This window comes from Larimichthys crocea, chromosome XIV, assembly GCF_000972845.2.
Source record: "Larimichthys crocea isolate SSNF chromosome XIV, L_crocea_2.0, whole genome shotgun sequence".
NCBI lineage: Eukaryota > Metazoa > Chordata > Actinopteri > Sciaenidae > Larimichthys > Larimichthys crocea.
In genome coordinates, this window is record NC_040024.1 from 1,215,391 (window position 1) to 1,236,249 (window position 20,859).

General features: G+C 37.9%; 1 protein-coding gene across 1 annotated transcript; it reads right to left on the reverse strand.

Annotated features, from left to right (window-relative positions):
* Positions 1-94: 94 nt before the first annotated feature.
* On the reverse strand, positions 95-20,145 carry LOC113747570 (uncharacterized). Its single transcript, XM_027287530.1, has 8 exons — positions 20,019-20,145; positions 2,979-3,126; positions 2,678-2,833; positions 1,965-2,121; positions 1,743-1,814; positions 1,185-1,369; positions 901-1,000; positions 95-758 (listed from the first exon to the last, which is right to left on the reverse strand). The coding sequence occupies exons 2-8, from the start codon at positions 3,058-3,060 to the stop codon at positions 614-616; spliced, it is 897 nt and encodes a 298-aa protein (XP_027143331.1). The 5' UTR covers positions 3,061-3,126; positions 20,019-20,145; the 3' UTR covers positions 95-613.
* Between the last annotated feature and the right edge of the window lie 714 nt (positions 20,146-20,859).

The following is a 20,859-nucleotide window of genomic DNA, read 5'->3' on the forward strand; positions in this document are numbered from 1 at the left end:
AGGAAGCTATAATTTTGGATCTTGTTTTATTTGTGGCTACTTTCTAACTTTTCAGACATGAGGTTGAACTTAACAAAAGACAAAACACAGATGGAGTAAGAAATGTAATACTGAGAATGAGAATATACAGCACAAGTGATAAAAACACTTACAAACATACAAACAATATGAAACATATAAAATATAAAAAAAGCAAAATGAGGCTCAAACTTGTACTAAAATGAAAGAAATCATATTTAATTGAGCTGTATGTATCATCAGTGTACAATTAAGAGGAGCAATCTAGAAGAAATATATGTAGCAAATATCAGTAGCAGTATTCTAAAAATCCATTAGATATGTACGTTTCCAGAGCCTACATTAGTAACACACCCACACACTTCACACAGGTTTCAACACACTAGTCTATGACGCAAGAGTATTATGCAATCAATATTTTCTTATCTCTCATTATAAGTAAATAACTTGTTGAATGGAAACTGTATGAAGTCAATGTGAGGTCTGACAGAAGGAAAACCTAAATGAGCAAAAAGAACAGAACAAAATGATTGTTACTCTTTAGCTTACACTTATTTTTGTTTTTGTCAATTCCTCTTTATTCTCTATTCATACTCTATTCAACAGTGGCAGAGGTTGTTTCCACCTTTCCCTCAGCTTGCTCACGTGCTTTATTTATTTTATGAAGTCTTATCAATGCCTTCCTCACCCATGGAGCCCGTACATAAGTACAGAATATTTGGCCATCATTTGTGAAGAAACTGTAAAGGAAAAATAAGATCAGGGTTTCTGAGAGATTATAAATTAATATATCATATCATATTTGTGTTTAAGAGAAACAATGATTCATCTATGATTAAGTCTATAAATACCTACTAATAAAACAAAATATCTTGTACTTACATAATAGCTGTAACACACACACCGAAGCGTTGCTGTACCATAAATCCTTTAATTGTGTGAAAAGGAATCTCCATTCTGCTGACCGTTACGCAGCAGTTAGCTTAAAAATAAAACGATATTTCTTAAGTTGAATAAAATGCCATCAGAAGGTAAAAAATGTTTTGATTGAAGCATTCTCAGCACTGTACAGTAAAGGCTTATAATGAAGCTGCAAATGGCTAAAACACTTTTTCATCAAACTTTCTGATGGAGACAGTTAAAACGTGTTGAGGGCATCAACTCACTCAAACCAGGAGAACGTGTTGGGTCCTCGTTGTCTTTTTCTTGGACAGGAGGTTTCGACTGCCGGGTCACTGTAACATGAGCAGCTTCTGAGCTGCTGCTGGAAATGAAGCCAGAGGCTGTAGTAACCTCTGAGGATGTCAGTCTCTGTGCAGTAGAAGGAGCTGGAGTTGTCTCATCCCAGTCTCTAACATATGCAAGTATAGAATACATGTAAATATTAGACTGGATTGGAAAACATTTGAAAATATTCAAATATTAATTCACATAGTTATGTTAGTCATATCTTTGATATCAGTGCTCCGTACATTTCTCTGTGTGAAACTTACAAAATAAATCTGTTTGTTTTTTTCTGCTGTTATCCAGAAGCAGTTTGGATTTTGTACTATATTTCTATTAAATACAATATTTTCATTTCCATTCCATTGTCCATAATTGTAATTATAACACTTTGACTTTTCCCTAAATGTTATCGAGTCACAGCATATTGTACAGAGTGCTGATGTCACATAATGTCGTGTATATTATTATACATTGGCCAGGTAACATCCAGAACTTACGAAGCAAGTGACTCAAAGACAGAAAAGAAGGTTTCCACATCAACACACACCTTCTTGTTGGGAAACGTCATGCTAGTCAAATATACATAAGAGAAAAGAAAAACTGGTGATATTCATCTGGTGATATTATGATGATACTGCTGTTACACTGTTATTAACAATTTACTGCACTGATAAGAGAAATACAACAATTCAAAGCACAAACAAAGACTTGTGACTTACATTATCATAGGCTTACATCCTGGTGCTGGAGCTCTGAACTTGATATCTGAAAACCCTGAGTAATCACTTTGTTTCATATGTGTGTTGTTGCACTGACAGTCATGAGTTTCAGTCTTATTGATGACGTGAGCTTCATGCAAAGAGAGCTTTGTTTTCTCTGTAGACATAAACATGCATGTGGATATTAGTCAGTTAATTACATTACTGGAAAATGTCATCACATCAAAATCATCAAATTGGAAGTAGTATCGCCCATCCCTGATGTATTATGCAGTATTGTGCGTAAGTGTTTTAATGTGCAGAACAAGTCTCAGTTGTCTTTCACAAATACATCTTTTATTTTTCTTCTTTAATATAAGTCATAATACTGCAATGTGTAGGAATCAGTGAAATAGTGTACCCACTTCCTGACCATTTTAAAAAGCAGTCTATTATATTCATTTAAAATGTGGTTTAATGGCATTGCTCAGTTCCACGTGTTCATCAGGCTTTTTGTCCCGCATCAAAGCTTTACTTGGCATCTTTAGTTCAAACGACCCGACCAACTGCGACCCGAATATCTTTAAAATAATTGTTTGGTGACTCGTGACCGCGGGCACCCGCTCAATTTGGATCAACCCGCGCATCCCTGGTGGGAATGCATGGACTTTTTGAAAAACAAACAGAGTTTACATGAGCAAATAAAAAAATAGAGACTTGAAAGACAGACTTACCTTCAGCTGTCGTCTTGGTGCTGTTGGTTTTATTAGAGGTGATGTTGGCTGAATGTGCAGTCGAAGCCCAGTTCATGTCAGGATGAGGCTGAATACAAAACTGTCTAAACAGCATCTCCTCATCAGAGCTGTCAGAGCTTCTTCTCTGTACAAACACTGAAAATCAACACAAACCAACCCAAGATGACCAACACATGAAGTTTAAATGCTAAGTAATAAAGTTATGATGAATTAATTTGATATTTTGTATGAAACAAACCAACAAGCAACAGAAATCACAATGGAAAACATCTTCTGTTACCTAAGAAAGGATCAGGCTGTAAAAAGAAGGCAATCCATGCTATGTTCAGGAGAACCACGATGACCTGGACAGTCCACTGCATGTTTCTATCTGCTGAAATCCAGAACCTTCACTCTGTCAGTGCTGAAAGCTGCTGCTGACTTTCCGTCTGTGTGTGGGGTACATATACGTGCTACAGAATGTAACACCTCTCAAACATTTTGGGTGTTGCAGAGCTGTGTAATTTACCCACAAAACCAGAAACACATCTTTGGCTGACTCATGAATGAGTAATCATTTATAGAAATACATGAATCTGTCTCTGCAAAGCTCATGATCCCAAAGCAGGTGATGACTGGACTTCAACACTCCCTTTCAGCCAATTGGTTTGTCTGTAACCTGTGGTCTAACTTTACCTAAAGTTAGTGTAAAATCACGATTCATATTAGTACTAATTAGTATGCCATAAGATCCAATGAGGAAGACAGTATGCACAGACTGCTTCACACTGCTTCACTGGAGTTAGGGTTTACCGTAGAGGAAGCTCTGGGTGATTAAGGTTTGTGTTACCTGGCAGGAAGTTACCTGGGGTGGACTTGGCTGATTGTTTGAAGGCTCCATTAGAACAGAGGATTCAGTAAAGGGGAAGATACATGTGGGTGAGTTGGCAACAGTAGGGACACTGCCACCATTTGATCTGCAATGTGCAAGCCTGGAAGGAACACTGTGAAATTATGAACACACAAAGCAAACAATATTGATGATAAAGATAAGAAGAAATCCATATTGCTCAGTGTGGTGGGTGCACAAACATTTTGATGAGAAAGTCCTACAAAACCTGGAGAAAAAGACACAGTTGGTAACATTACTGAAAAACTACTTTAACACCAAGCCAAGAGGAATTATCCAAAGATTCCCACATGAGCAAACCCACTGAATCTGTTGAATATGTGGCTGAAATAAGAAAATTATCCCAAGATTTTAATTATGGAAAGACACTGTCACAAATGTTACAGAACAGGCTGGTGTGTGGGATAAATGATGAGATTACTATCAGAGACTGATCCCACATATGAAAGTGCCTTGTCACAGGATCATAGGGCCATGTGCAAACTGACAAAGTGTTACCGCTGTAAGGGGAAACACGTACCCACAGAGTGTTGGAAAAATGTCATGTGTGGAATGAGCGTGTCACAATAAGAAAAAGGCCAGTGCTGAAAAGAGGTCCGACAAAAGATCTAGAGAAGGATGAGGAAGGTGCTTCAAGCAGGAGCACAAGTTGCACTATTGTTCATACAGACTGTCAGAGGAGAGTGACAAGGATCAACCACCTTCCCTGTACCATGTCCAGGGCGAGGATGAAGAGGAAAGGGAGCCACCCTATAAGATCTGCGGGGATCTAAATGGGGGGAGCAGTGACATTTGAAGTGGATACTAGATGTGGTTTAACCATACTAAATCAAAGAACGTTCAGAGAAAAAGTTTTTCTTTTAAATGCTCCTCTGTGCATCTATGTGAGTTAACTGTAAGATGGAAAAGCTGCTGCCTGTTATAGACAGGCAGAGGTCCAAACTTACTGGGGAGGTTGTGGTTGAAGCGTGTTAAACATGGTCCTGGGCCTCCTGGACATGAGTATCTCAGCTGAGAACAAGCTCATGGTAGAGTGTGGAGTGATCCTGTATCTGGACACTTTAGTTTCCAAGCTCTCTTTTCCTCCTTGCATCCTCTTCATAACATCAAATCATGATTCATATTAATACTAATAAAGAGTACGCTGAAGACTGTTTTGTCTAAGCATAAGATCCAGTAAGAAACACAGGACGCACAGTATATAACTGCTTCACTATCTCAGAAGTTACATGCTGTTTTCACTTGCAGTCAGTAGGTGACACTATTGTACACTAGTTTATATGCAGACGTCTGCGAGGAAAATGCACAACTGTGGACAAACAGAAGCACGTTGTTTACCGCCCTTGACTGTATATCTGACTACAAATAACATTAACTGACCAAGTGCTGAGATTTTATACTGTCAATACAATTATATTCAAGTATTGATAGATGTGTGGTTAAAACGTACTTATACAGACTTTACTGTCATTCAAAGTACATTTGCAATGTACATTTAAGCGAGATCTCGTTGCAAGGCTCCAAATAAAGCAGAAGACATGTAAAAACAGTATAAATATAAAGTATATAAAATATAAAAGAAACAGAATAAAATCTGTCTGTTCTGCTTTTGATGCTGCAGAACCTCTTATCAGAGGGCAACAGGGAGAACAGTCCATGGTGGGGGTGGGAGGGGTCTTTAGTGATTGACTGAGCCCTGGTCAGGGAGCGTCTGCGAGCAGTGTAGTGGATGGAAGGAAGTGCTGTCCCGATGATTCTCTTCGCTGTCCTCACCACTCTCTCTACATATTTCCAGTCTGAGGCGTTGCAGGCCCCAAACCAGACAGAGATGCAGGTTTGCTCTTCTCATCCGATGCAGAAAGTGTAGACGCAGCTGTGCTCTCTAAACTAACTTACTATATGATCTTTGGGTCATTGCCAAAAATGGAAATCATCTGCAGACCTTTGTTTTTGCCAGTTATTGTTTCAATTATGGTTAAATTAGACAGCAGACAGCATGTAGATCCAGAATATTTTTACATCTAACTTTGAATTAAGGGTTTATTTCGACTAAAGTTGGTGATGGTTGAAACAAGGTTTTAGTGTGATGATGTTTAGCAGTAAAAATGCTTTTTGTCAAAGAAAAAGGATCATATAGTGATCCCTTTCTTAATGATTTTAGACACTTGCACAGTAGGCCAGAAGGATTACAGTGCAGCCTGGTTTCAAAATGGTACCAGATTAAAAAAACTGTTATCCCCATTAGGCACTTAGAGAAAAAAACATGGGAACAGTGTGAAAAATACCAAAGACATTAGGCAGCATGGATATCTCAAACAAATTTCATATTACTAATAGATAAAACTGTCAATCTAATGGTGGCGCTACAGGAAAAGTCAGGACATCCTCAAAGTCTGTAGGATTCATCTCATCTGGGCAGGCTGAATATAGAAAATATCATAGCAATACATTAAATCAGCCCCAAAAAATCAATAAACAATATAATGTAGAGCAGTAAATTAACAATATTGAACAATAAAGGGGCAAGTAGAAGAAAAGTTACAATACTGTATGTGCAGGTACAAAATAAGTTTCTTTTAATGTCCTGTAGTCCAAAAGCACACAAAGTGCAGGAGTAGTAATTAATAATAAAAGCACTCAATTTGATGAATGAACATTTAATATACTAAATATCACATTTATTTCTATAATATTAGAATGTTCAAGAGAAATAATGAGAAATATGAGAGAAATAAAAAATATTTGAAAACAAATAATACAGAAATAATTGAATCTCTAACCACCTGAAGTAGGATGAACCATCATGAGAAATGTTTTTCTTATCTTGTCTATCACTGTAATAATGGAGAGAATACATGTATGTATCTAAATATGAAGTATGTAATCCCTCCCCACTGGATCAAAGGAATATCAGAATATCACATTTAAGGTTTCTTCCTCAGTGGGCTTAAATTTTCAGCTTCTCCAGCAGAGTCCTGAACCACGGCTGGGACGAGTCCACACAGAAGTTTTCATTATTTTTCAGGGTGACACTGTGAACCAAAAGACAAATATTATAAATACAGTATGGCGTGCTTAATATGCTGGCTCTATTACCTTACATGGGAAACTCTCAATCTGGATTGATTATATGTTTCAAAAGATATCAGTCAATACCTGACATTGCAGTTTTATACTTGGTGGGAAGCTGACTTACTGAATGTAGATAGGACAGGACCGTGATCTCCTATAATCTTTCTGAACTGTACATCATTTGGTTCATGTTGTGCCAGTTTGGGAAGGGGATGCAGGGAAGACATATGAAACCGTTCTCTAATGTAAATCCATAAAAAAACAGACTTTAACTAAACACAAAATACACTTTTTCAGTACGTACATATACCATCTCTTCATTACACTAGACGTTCATTCTAGTTCTAGTCTATACAGTTCCTGAACTGAAATTATTGACTTTTTCCAGAATTAATCCAGCAACTGTGTCGCCTAGACTACCCCAGAACTCTCAGAAAATTTGCATTTTTCTTTGTTTTTAATGAGGAACGCTTCAGCCACACCCCCAAAAATATGCAGACATCCCAAGTTCCAAAATAGTCCTTTCCGGGAGACGGGGGGGGGGGGGGGGGGAGTCCCTCCCACAACGAAAGCTTATTGGTGTATTTTGCTGACCAAACCAATCGGCGCGCTCTCTCTCGCAACCAGTCGCCCTGAACACGAGAACACGCTGAACAGAGTTTTCGCTTGAATGCATGCACGGGTGCTTCATGTAGCTCATTGTATCTCAGTCTCACGCGCTCACCCCCCTCCCCTCCTCTCGCCTATGCCTGCGCAATGTAACTGAAAGTAATCCGAGCATGATGCGCGAGGTACTATCTTTTCTCAAAATTTCTAAAGAAATTAGAATTTCTAATTAGAATTTCTAAAGAAATTTTGAGTGTGCGTGACTCTGGCCCCGTCGCCCCCATGCATTATTACTGACACTGCTCAGCAAATTCAGTACTAGAAAAGAAATTTTGAGAGTGACGAGTGGGCTGTTGCTGGGGGTCTGTATTCAAAAAGCACACCTCAAACAGTCATTTTTAACATGTTTATTTAGACACAGGAGCAGCTAGCGCTTACATGCTAGCAATTATCATTAGCATGTTATCATTAGCATGTTAACATTAGCATGTTATCATTAACATGTTAACATTAGCATGTTAACATTAGCATGTTATCATTAGCATGTTAACATTAGCATGTTAACGCTGATGCGCTAGCAGTTAGCATTAGCATGTTAACATTAGCATGTTAGCATTAACATGTTAATGCTGATGCGCTAGCATGTTATCATTAGCATGTTAACATTAGCATGTTAGCATTAGCATGTTAACGCTGGTGCGCTAGCAGTTAGCATTAGCATGTTATCATTAGCATGTTAGCATTAGCATGTTAGCATTAGCAAGTTAACGCTGATGCGCTAGCAGTTAACATTAGCATGTTAGCATTAGCATGTTAATAATTAACATGTGTTTAATTCCTAGTGGCTAATGTTAATTAGCACAAATTTTAGCATTGGTCGCTAATGTTTGCAAATAGCATGTCTTTACAGCTTGCGCTAACGCTCTGCTGTCTCTGTCTGCTATTTTACACAGACAGGTTCAAATTAAGTGCCAAGAACTACTAAAATGGCCACTCGGCTTCTGTCTGCTGGCCCCTCCCCCCTCTCCTCCTTCACGCAGGCTGAGGTTGCCAAGCAACCAGGACCTAATCAGCAGCAGCTGATCTGCACCTGTTAGAATGTCACTTAGAGACTGAGAGAAAATGCTGAGACCTCCTCTCGAACGGGAAGGACTTCTGGCCAAAACCGTATTTCCAATCATTGAGCCGACTTAACCACAGGCAAGATGAGAACTTCCTGATCATTTTACATAGTAGTTTTGTGTCGATAAATGAAGAAATGTGCCCGTAGGAGCAAGAGAGAGAAACGTTACTTCTGCCTTCCTCCAGAAAATTTCCCTCCTTTTTTAACATGGGAGTATATGAGGCTGTGGGGGGGAGTAGTCGATCAATGAGCGCGTAGGGAGCCAAAACTATAACAGACACAGCTTCAACAGTGTTATCACTGCGACCGACTCGAATTTTCCTACGTTTGAGGGGATAATCATGTCTGTAGCTGGGCATTTGCGGCCACAGTCGCAGTTTACAAATTTATTTTTCGACGACTTTTTCTCTCCCCCTCCACTCTAGCGATGACATCACTCACTCTAGCTCTGGAAAGTTCTCGCAATACACACCCATTCATTTTTTGTCTTCGTTTTTGGCGATTTTTGGCAAAACCGTTTGCCGAAACTCTTAGAAAAGTCATAGCACACATGTCCTGGCCGAGCCGCACGTTTTGATACCCTTTTTGTGTATGTGCGACAAGAACTCTGGGAGGAGTAGCGAACCAAAAAACGGGCGTAAGAATAATAATAAGTGCGGTGGATAACATATAGTGTGCGCCTTGCACGCACACTCAATTAATTATGTAATTATGCAAAATCATAAACAGATTGAGATTGTTTTTTTGTGTGTGTGTTTTTGCCTGTTGAGGTCCAGGACTTTATCAGTTATTCATTTTCTTATTGAAGTGTGAAATGTTGAGAAATGAATCAAACAAAACTCACTTGGGAAAAACTTGATGTCTTCTTCTTCTATGAGAGAATCAGCTTCATATTCAGGGCTGGGGATAAGTTGAGTAAAATAGTCTTCTTGACAACTTACAGGAAATGATTACAGATGTTACATGTGAACACATCTGCCAAGGTATCAGCAAGGAAATAGCTTTGATCTGATAAGCTACACACACAGAACACATCTACTTTCATCAAGCTTTTTATGTGTAAAGCAACGTTCAATTCTCAGTTACTTCTTATGTTGCTCAATCATGCAGCCTCCACCAAAATATAATGCTCACAGCAGTGCGGAAATACATACCATACTGTAGGTCTCTACATAGTTAGACACTGATATTTAAAAGACACGTTGGTCACATATTTTTTAAATATCACTTTTGATTATTATGAGCACTGTACTGTGGAGAAGGCTGAAATTTCAGACAGTAACTTAAAGGGGCGAACCAGAGGGTTCAGCAGTTCACAGGACAAACCAACATTGTGACACAAGCTGAGATAACCATGATGACATCACTGTAATGTCATCAGGGGCAGAAAGACACTATGATGTCATCATGTACTACAACCATGGAAGCAAACAAAGTGGACCAACTGAGTGAACGTTAGATTCTGCCTGACCTGAAAAGCTCCATGATTTGGAGAAAAGATAAAGACGTTTAGAGCCCAAAAGGATGAAGAGTGTGTGTGACAGTGCATCATTGAAAGTGACAAACACATTGTAAAAGTTACCGACCTACCCGGCTCTCACTGCGGGAGGGGGAGGCTGTTTTCCAGGACAGTTCACTGTACTGTCCATATGGAGGACTGAGCAATGGTGACTTATAAATTCATCAATTATTTCCCTCATTAAGTTTCCAAAGACACTACCTACAACACTGCTGTGGGAAGTTATAAAGTCACTGAGTTCAAGTACTGAAATCACGTCAATCAATCAATCTTGACTTTTCTCGTCTGTTGTTCTGCATTGGTGGAACACATTACCAGTTCCTATCAGATCAGGGGCCACCATCTCTACCTTTAAAAAACTCTGGAAGACCCAGCTCTTCAGAAAGTACCTCCTCTCCAACACTACCAACAACTAGACATGCTGAATCTACTCCTTTAAGAATTGACACTACACTTTCTTATCGCACTGTACCACGATTGTTCCCTTCTCTGTAAGTCTCTTTGGATAAAAGTGTCAGCTAAATGACTAATGTAAATGTAAAAGGTATTTAACTGAAGTGAACAGTGATAATAAACTACTTCAGTGCTCTGACTGTTTCATAAACTGTGAAACAAAGTGACCTCTTTTGAAAATATCATGGAAAATATCTAAAGACGATATATAAAATATCCTAACAATGTGCTGTGCAATGGATGTTATCAACTCACAAAACGCCAAGGTATGCGAAGATGCTCCGTCCAATCACACACACCTCCGTGCCGTCCATCAGTGTCTCGCTGGAAAACAAGGGTCCATTTCAGTTTGCAATACAAGTTTCAAACTGTTTTTTGTTTTGTTTTTTTTGTTTTTTAAGGGATTTGAAATGTCACTGTTGTCATACACAGAATGTTACACACACATAAACATGTGCATGCAAATCAGAAATAAATAGTAAATTCAGTTTTAAAGTTTTTTACCCTAACATTAATTCAACTGTGCTGATGTGCTTTTACATTTTTCACACACACACACACACACACACACACACACACACACACACACACACACACACACACACACACACACCCACACACACACACACACACACACACACACACACACACACACACACACACACACACACACAAACACACATAGTGTCTCTCACTTACATGAATTCAGTTGAGTTGCATGTTTCACTCGGGAGCCAAATCCTCGTGCTTGTGGCTGGAGAGGGTTCAGTCGGAGGTTTCTGCTCTGTCTCTTGACAGTGACAGCTGCTGACTTAAAAAGGAAATTAGAATTAGAAAAAAATGAATTTATTTTACAATAAATGAAGGTTACTTAATGAATCAATGACTGAATGACTGATCATTTGATCAAGTTAATCATCAAGAACATTCAAACAACTATAAAAAGGACAATTTTACAAACTATTTTTAGGCGTTGGGACAAAACCATCCCTATCTCTAGAGAGAATTTCTTCGTCCAGTTTTATCAGCATTCCATTAAACTCCAGCAGGTCCAAGTCCAAACAGAAATCCTCATCTTTCAGACTGACACTGTGAAGCAGAGGAGAGAAATAAAAATCATTGTTTTGTTTTCTTTGCACAATAACACAGAGAAATGAAGGTGAATGTGTGTGAGCTTTCATGTTAAAGATATCATCAGTGTCATGCGCCATACTACTTCAACTGTCTACACGAAGCTCTTTATTGCATTCATGAAAACATCTTTGGTTGAATAAAATGATCGATTTATGATCAGTTCTACCAATTATAGTGTAAAAGTTTGAAATTTAAAGATTGATCTGTCTACATGAAGCTTGATAAGAGATCTATTTGCAATCTCTGTCTGGACATATCCACATTAGCACAAGTTCATAAAACAACATAGCATCATGAACTGTTTAATCGTGAAAAACAGTAGTAGGAACCTTACTTAATATGAACAGGACAGGAGAATGATTGCTTCTTCACATTTATGGATTGTACAGCCTTTGGGTCAATAGCATCTAAATTTGTCGTGAAGTTGCAGGATTCACAGACATGAGTAGTGTGTTGTGGTGTTTGGGTCATTTGTGGAGTTGGATCATGTTGCTTGCTTTCTGTCACAGATGGATGAGTGGTCATGGCTAGCTCTGTGGTTGGGTCCAGCGGAGTAGGAGGCTCTTCGTAGCTACTTGGCTCAGGTTTAGACTGGTGGCTGAGGGTTGGATGAGTAATATAACCTTTAACTTACAGGAAGGGGTTATTAACACATGCACTTATCAGCAAGGAAATGGCTTACATCAGATTATAAAAATCACACAAACAAAACATTGCCACAGAGGTAGTTTATATTACCTTATATTCATCTTAGAATGTAGCGGCTCAAGATAACGTTCAAAGTATAGCGTTGTATTCGTTGTTTTGTAATTAGTTATGTTTTCGATTTTCTAAAGGATGACTTAAATCACATCACTTGGAAGGTTATTATGAAATAATTTTTCCCATTGACATCAAAGAAGCTGCTGTTAAGATGGAAATTTATTAGACTGACAAATCTTAACTGTTACTGGTGAAATCTTCTGTATGTTTAATATCACAGAGTACAGACTTACCCTGTTGTTGATATTGCATTGTAGTAATCTAAGAAGCTGAGTCTTGCCATGCACACTTTACTTCCATCCTTTAACTCCCCACTGGAAAACAAGGGTTAGTTTCAATTCAAGCTCATCTACAAAATCACAGTCAACTTATTAAAAAAAAAAGTCTGCTGCAACACTAGCTGTGAGGCACCAACATCAGCACGCTAACATTACCTTTACCATTTAGGTAATGTTGAACATTTTCACCACTTTAGTTTAGTGCCCTAGCCTACGAACATTTAGCACTAAACACAAAATGCAGCTGAAGATAATGTGGTGGACAGACTGACAATCTGGCAATCCCATACAGCTAACATGGCTAATGAACATTACTTTTATTGACTTTGGAACAAAAAATATTTAAATGTTTTAAATTCACATGCAAACACACTTACATGAATTGAACTGAGTTGCATGTTTCACTGGGGAGCTCCGTCGTTAACATGTAAAGTGATGTTTCATTCAGATGTTTCTTCTCTGTCTTATCGCAGTAACATCCACCTAGAAGGAGATAGTCTTACATTATATTAAATGATATATTATTGGGTTTTGGATTATTGGTTTCAAAGGAAGGTTTTAACAACTCAACTCAACTTTAATTTTTTTATATAGCACCTTTCATACAGAATTGTAGCCCAAAGTGCTTCACAGAGCAGGGTGAAAATAGACAACAACTAACAGTTCTTCAGGCAACAGAGCAGTTGCATGAAAATCTAGAGATTAGAAGAAGCAGCATAAAACTACAACAGCGAAACAAATAAGAAGTAAATTAAGTCCTATAGGGTACAAAGCATAATTTAAGAACAGTTGCAGTAAAAGTAGATAAGACCTGTACAGTGAATAAGCACCAGAGATAAAAGTAACAGGGAGTGATCAGGACCTAAAAACACAGCAGTGAATGGCCAGGCACCTTAGGCAAAACAACATTCAGTATGCATAGATTACATAAAAAAATTCTATTATATTAATTTATATAAGCTATTTTAGGTATAACAGCCGACCAGTAAGTAATAAAAAAGTAACACCAAGAAATAAATACTTAATGTCAGTAAAAAGTGAAAAAGGGTCTCACCATGACTCTGGAAATTATGGGGAGCAATCAGGGGTACGATCATGTCATTGGGTTTCTCTGTGTATGGTTGGCTTATCTCTTCAGGTTTGTCTGTGTCTAAGAAGTGCTCTGGCTCTGTGGTTGACTGTTGGGTTGTCTGTTTGGTCTGGCGAGCTGACTTTGTGGGTTGTTGGGTGACTGATTTGGAGCTGGTCCTGTGAGAGTCATCAGAAATACGGAGGCAGAACTCGCCGTAACGTACGGAATTGTCAGGTTCAGCTGTTGCATGCATCTTCCACTCTACAACAAGAGAGAACAAAAACATTTCAAATGATGACAGAACACAGCAAATATACCGACCTGTTAGTGAAGACATCTTTACTAAACTGATGCGGGTTTTGCAATCGGTGACCCTGTTTTGAGGTTGCAGACCTCTGAACCCAACAATTCTAGAGCTGTCATGTGAATTTCTGTATAGTAAATGTTCAATTATTTATTCTATTTAAATATAAGGAATGAATAAAATTATTTAAAGTTCTTAGTGAACTGATTCTGTTTTAATATTTTCTTGATTATTTCACATCACTCCTATAATATTACAGATATTGCATATGATGTATAAATAAATAAATAAATAAAAGATACAAATGGCCTGGAAGCACAGGTATTAGTAAAATGTCTGTATGTGTGTATGTAACGAGGTCAATAAAAAGATTAACCACAGAACTCACTCTCTTCAGTCGACTGGAGCGCAAAGGATATCAAAAGCAGTTTACTGACGATGAAGAGGCCCATCATGGATCTGGATCATACCACCAACAAGCTTTCAGCTTTTACGCTGCACAGTACTTAACCTTATAGGAAAGTCGTAATCTGATCATTCAGCAGCAGATCAGGAAGAAAGTTCTGAAGCTGAAGGCTTGGTTTGTTGATGTGTCGCAACAGAAGTACCAAAGTACTTAATGACTTAATGAGTCATGTGAGCTGATGGTGATACTGATGCTGATACTGTACGTGCACCAGTTCTGCAGACTGATGGCAGTGACAGAAACCATCATGTAGCATATTTTGTTATTGAAATAAACCAAACTCATTCCCAAATTATTGTGAAGGAAGCTATAATTTTGGATCTTGTTTTATTTGTGGCTACTTTCTAACTTTTCAGACATGAGGTTGAACTTAACAAAAGACAAAACACAGATGGAGTAAGAAATGTAATACTGAGAATGAGAATATACAGCACAAGTGATAAAAACACTTACAAACATACAAACAATATGAAACATATAAAATATAAAAAAAGGAAAATGAGGCTCAAACTTGCACTAAAATGAAAGAAATCATATTTAATTGAGCTGTATGTATCATCAGTGTACAATTAAGAGGAGCAATCAAGAAGAAATATAATGTAGCAGATATCAGTAGCAGTATTCTAAAAATCCATTAGATATGTACATTTCCAGAGCCTACATTAGTAACACACCCACACACTTCACACAGGTTTCAACACACTAGTCTATCACGCAAGAGTATTATGCAATCAATATTTTCTTATTATAGATATATAACTTGTTCAGTGAAAACTTTAAGAAGTCAATGTGAGGCCTGAAAGAAGAAAAACCTGTGAGCAACACATTTGTTAGAAACACATCAGAAATATGTTGTTTGTTTTAATGTTTGATTCGTTTAGATGTGTACACACTTTAATGTTTCATATCATCAAACAAACTCTTTCATGGAGGCCACCATGTTGAAACACTGTCTTTCTACAGTAGCCCAGAACAGACAAACTAAATACTGACTCTAGTTAGGGCCTTTCAAATGTGGTTTCTCCTTTACACTAGTAAGGTGAGGGTGATGTGAGGAGATTGCAATGCAGCGATTAGACCACTAGATGCAGCTAAATTCTACACACTGGACCTTTAAAGAAGGACGAGCAGGCAGACAGTTTAAGAGGAGCCTTTGTCCAGACTTCCCATGATGCTCTGAACCCAGGAGAGTTCTGGATCTACACAGATGCGACGAGATTTTACTGTAACAAAACTGAAACAATGAAGAGAATAAAAAAATAATTAACAAACAAACAGCTACAACAGAAGATAACTTTAGTATTTCAATATGTAAATGTGATGCTACATAAAATTATTTATTTATTATTTATGCTAAATAAACATAATAATGATAAGGTGTGTCCAAACGTGTACATAACTTGTATATGACTGTATATAATGTATATAACAGACAACTTTAACTTACGTTAGCTGAGGCTTGCTTCTTGATGAAGGTTTCTGGGTCCACCTTCTGCAGAAAACATGGAGTTGAATGACCATAGCTAAATAAAAACATGTATTCATGAAAATTGATTGTGATATCACAGTATGAAGAAGATATGAATGACAAAGGAGGTGATGTTGGCTGAATGTGCAGTCGAAGCCCAGTTCATGTCAGGATGAGGCTGAATACAAAACTGTCTAAACAGTCCACTGCATGTTTCTATCTCAAGTCAAGTCAAATCATATTTATATAGCCCAAACTAACAATTTATAACAGAGTGCTTTGCAATCTGCAGAGTACAACGCCGTCTGTCTTGACCCCTGAGCTACTTCTTACACCTTAGTCTGTACTAAAGACACTGTGTTGGATAATGCAAGATGAAATACCATATCTGCAAGATTTCATATGCTGCTGTTGTGTGTTTGCATGTGCTGCAATGATCTTAATTTAACCGCTTAACCACAAAACAGTACTGCTTCTTCTTCTGCCCTGGCCATCACCATCTTGGCAGTGCCTGTCTAATTCGTCGATAATTAAAAATGTTGTGCTGAGATTATGCGTTGCTGGCACTGAGGTGGGCCAAATGAAGCCTGGTTGCTGAAACCAGCTACTTGTGACCATCTAGCTGTCACTCAAAGTTGGCACACAACTACATCACTAAATATGCATAACTGAAAGCCTTCAACTTTTTTTTTTTTTTGGCCTTTTTGAGCTTTATTTGATAGAGACAGCTGAAGAGTGACAGGAATGTGGGGAGAGAGAGATGGGGAATGAGCCACAGGTCAGATTCAAACCCTGGGCAGCCACGCCTGAGGCTACCTTTATACTGAATTTCAGACATGAGGTTGAACTTAAAAGACAAAACACAGATGAAAGAAATTTAATACTGAGAATGAGAATATACAGCACAACTGATAAAAAACATTTACAAGCATACAAACAATATGAAATATATATACGTACATACATTATCATAACCGCTTATCTTCACTAGGCTCACTTGGGGCTGGAGCCGATCCCAGCTGACATTGGGCAAGAGGCAGAATGAAGCACAAACTTGTATGAAGTCAATGTTTGATTCATTTAGATGTGTATGAGGGAGTTAAAAGGGAGTTACAAACTGATACGGTAAAAAAGCTTTTAATGGCAAATGATCAAATGAGCTTAAACTGTATTGTCATGTATTTCCAGCTTTACACACTAACTGGGGCTAACTCCCCAAAAGTGTATTTTCCTTTTCCTTAGCTACAATAGAATAAATACTTTATTGACCCCTCAAAATCATTTTTTCACTCGGTTTTACAAAATACAAGCACACACACACAAAGGGCTCCTAGACATGCTAATGTGGACAGATAATGAAGCTACAAGTCCACCTTCCATACTTTGGTCCATGCTGGACTTGAATGAACCACCCTCCGGTTCCAATAAAAAATCCCTACAGACTCAGCTACTGCTGCCCCCGGGTGTGTATATTTTGTGCTCTAAGACGGATTCTATTCACTGTGATTATGGTCCAATGACTGCATGGATCAGCACAGAAGGTTAATTTCTTTGTGTGAAAACTGTGGAGAGAAAATATTATTTAAATATTATATATAATATTATTCATGAATACTTATTATTATGGATTAATATATCATATCACATTTGTGTTTAAGAGAAATCAAGATTCATCTATGACAAAGTCTGTATATCCATGCCAATAAGCTAAAATGTAGCTTGTACTTACATAACAGCGTTAATAGGACACCAACCCACTGTCTGTATAGTGTATCCTATTATCAGGCTAAAAGGAATCTTTTTGGAGATGTATGATCTGCAGCAGCTGAACTCTAAAAAATAAAACGTTATTTCTTAAGTTTAATAAAATGCCATCATAAGGTAAAAAATGTTTTGATTGAAGCATTCTCAGCACTGTACAGTAAAGGCTTATAATGAAGCTGCAAATGGCTAAAACACTTTTTCATCAAACTTTCTGATGGAGACAGTTAAAACATGTTGAGGGCATCAACTCACCACCATGAAAAGAAGGTGTTAGGACAACACAGTCTTTTTCATGGACAGGAGGTTTTGACTCCTGGGTCACTATAACATGAGCAGCTTCTGAGCTGCTGCTGGAAATGAAGCCAGAGGCTGTAGTAACCTCTGAGGATGTCAGTCTCTGTGCAGTAGAAGGAGCTGGAGTTGTCTCATCCCAGTCTCTAACATATGCAAGTATAGAATACATGTAAATATTAGACTGGATTGGAAAACATTCAAATATTCCTTCACACAAAGAGTTATGCTAGTCATATATATATATATATATATATATACATATATATTATTTTTTTTGGCCTTTATGCATAGGACAGCTGAAGATAGACAGGAAGCAGGGGGCAAAGGGTGACATGCAGTAAAGGGCCGTCCGATGCGGGATTCGAACCCAGGCCAGCTGCGGCGAGAACTGTGGCCTCTGCACACTGGGCGGCCGCACAGCCCTCTATGCTACCAACTGCCCCGCTTAGTCATATCTCTGACATCAGCGCTCTGTACATTCCTCTGTGTGAAACTTTTACAAAAAAAAATCTGTTTGTTTATTTTGTATTTCCTTCCTTTAAATATATCATATAGGTTTCATATCTTAAGGTTTCATTGTTAAAGCAGAAACATCATTCATTTAATATTTTACTTTTTGTGTTATAATGCAGCATATATTATTTTTAAAAACACTAGCAATACAACTTTATGATGAAGCGTGCATTATCATAGATGCATCAATATGTACAGTATGTGCGCTCCAAAGAACAAACAAAGTACAAAAGTACTAACAACAATAATAAAACACATGAATACATGTATGTGATGAATATAATAGTCAACTTTTACTTACATTTGCTGAGGTGTGCTTCCTGGTGAAGGGGATGTTAGGTCAATGTCTGACGACTGTGAAGTGTGGATGTCATTTGGTTGTGTACTTGTCTTGGTGGTCAGTTTTCTGGGTCCATGTTCTGCAGAAAACACAAAGAATAACACGCACAGCAAAATATGAAACACTGATTCATGTCAACTAATTTAACTAATAGCTAAATATATAAAATAGTCCTTTCCTTTAGGTTTGGTGTAGAATAGGTATGACAAAGGTTTGGACTATTGCAGAGTCTCAGTCGCCTTTCACAGTACACGGCCTGTATACATCACAGCTACGTCTTTTATTTTTCTTCTTTAATATGAGTCATATTGTATATGAGTAATCTGTAGGAATGCATGGACTTTTTGGAAAACAAAGAGTTACACCAACAGAGATAATTATTTAATTAATTAAGATGTGAACTGACAGACTTACCTTCAGCTGTCGTGTTGGTGCTGTTGGTTTTATTAGAGGTGATGTTGGCTGAATGTGCAGTCGAAGCCCAGTTCATGTCAGGATGAGGCTGAATACAAAACTGTCTAAACAGCATCTCCTCATCAGAGCTGTCAGAGCTTCTTCTCTGTACAAACACTGAAAATCAACACAAACCAGCCCAAGATGACCAACACATGAAGTTTAAATGCTAAGTAATAAAGTTATGATGAATTAATTTGATATTTTGTATGAAACAAACCAACAAGCAACAGAAATCACAATAGAAAACATCTTCTGTTACCTGAGAAAGGATCAGGCTGTAAAAAGAAGGCAATCCATGCTATGTTCAGGAGAACCACGATGACCTGGACAGTCCACTGCATGTTTCTATCTGCTGAAATCCAGAACCTTCACTCTGTCAGTGCTGAAAGCTGCTGCTGACTTTCTGTCTGTGTGTAGGGTACATATACGTGCTACAGACTGTAACACCTCTCAAACATTTTAAAATAGCTTCATCTGTGTGTTTGTGTGTTGCAGAGCTGGGTAATTTACCATTTAACCACAAAACCAGCAGCACATCTTTGGCAGAATATATGGTGGTTTTTGTTCATGGGTACATAACATGCACTGCATTCCCACGGTTTATATACATAGACTCCGTGTTACATATGACCTAATTTGATACATTTCATACCAGAAATATAAATGCAATGTAAATTAATGGTTAAATATATAAAATACTATTGTGACGTATATTATGTGGATTTGATTGTAATATGACGGTATGAAGAAGACAATAAAAAGATTAATTGAGAGCACATTTGATAGAATAATAAATAAATACTTCACCAGTGGTGTTGGTTTTAGAGGTGTCTGAGAATGGGTTAGGGTTATCTCTTTTGCTTCTTCTCTGTACAAACACTGAAAATCAACACAAACCATCTGAAGATGACCAACATATCAAGTTAACATACTACATAATAAAGTTATGACAAATTCATTTGATCTTTTGTATCAAACAAACCAACAAGCACAGTGTCTTTGAAGCATGCAAACAGCTTCAAAGACACTGTGAAATATGAAACACATCTGAAAGATTTCATATGCTGGTGTGTGTGATTGCATGTGTTGTCGGGTACTGAAATTTCCCAAGTCACCACAAAACCAGCAGTACATCTACTCGTGCAATCGTGCAAACCAGAGAGGACAGCTTCTTCAAAATGAAAGCTGCATCATGTCATAAGTGTATTAATGAACCCTCCATTCTCCTTGGCCAACATTCAATAAACCTTTGAGCTTAAGACATCTTGGACTCCTCTTCAATTTATTTTCACTGACTGGACTAAAATTCTAAACAACCATCAAGGCCTGATTGATGGTTTTCATGGACGTTTTCTGGATTGGCTGACCTTCATGTCTTAAAGTAATGATGGACTCTCGTTCCAACTTTACTTAGTTGAGCGGTTCTTGCCATAGTATGAACTACTACAGAGGCTGCATATGTCCATTCACTGTGTGCCAACACTACCTCTGGACATTGCAACTCATGGTCTTAAACACATTAGGGAATGGGAATGTTATTACTGTCACCAGCTCGGCCATGTCATTGCAAATTCCGTGACATTAAAACACAGAGAGCAGTCCTCACGCTCTGCTCAAGCAAAAGGGATAGGACTGATTAGAGCAGATC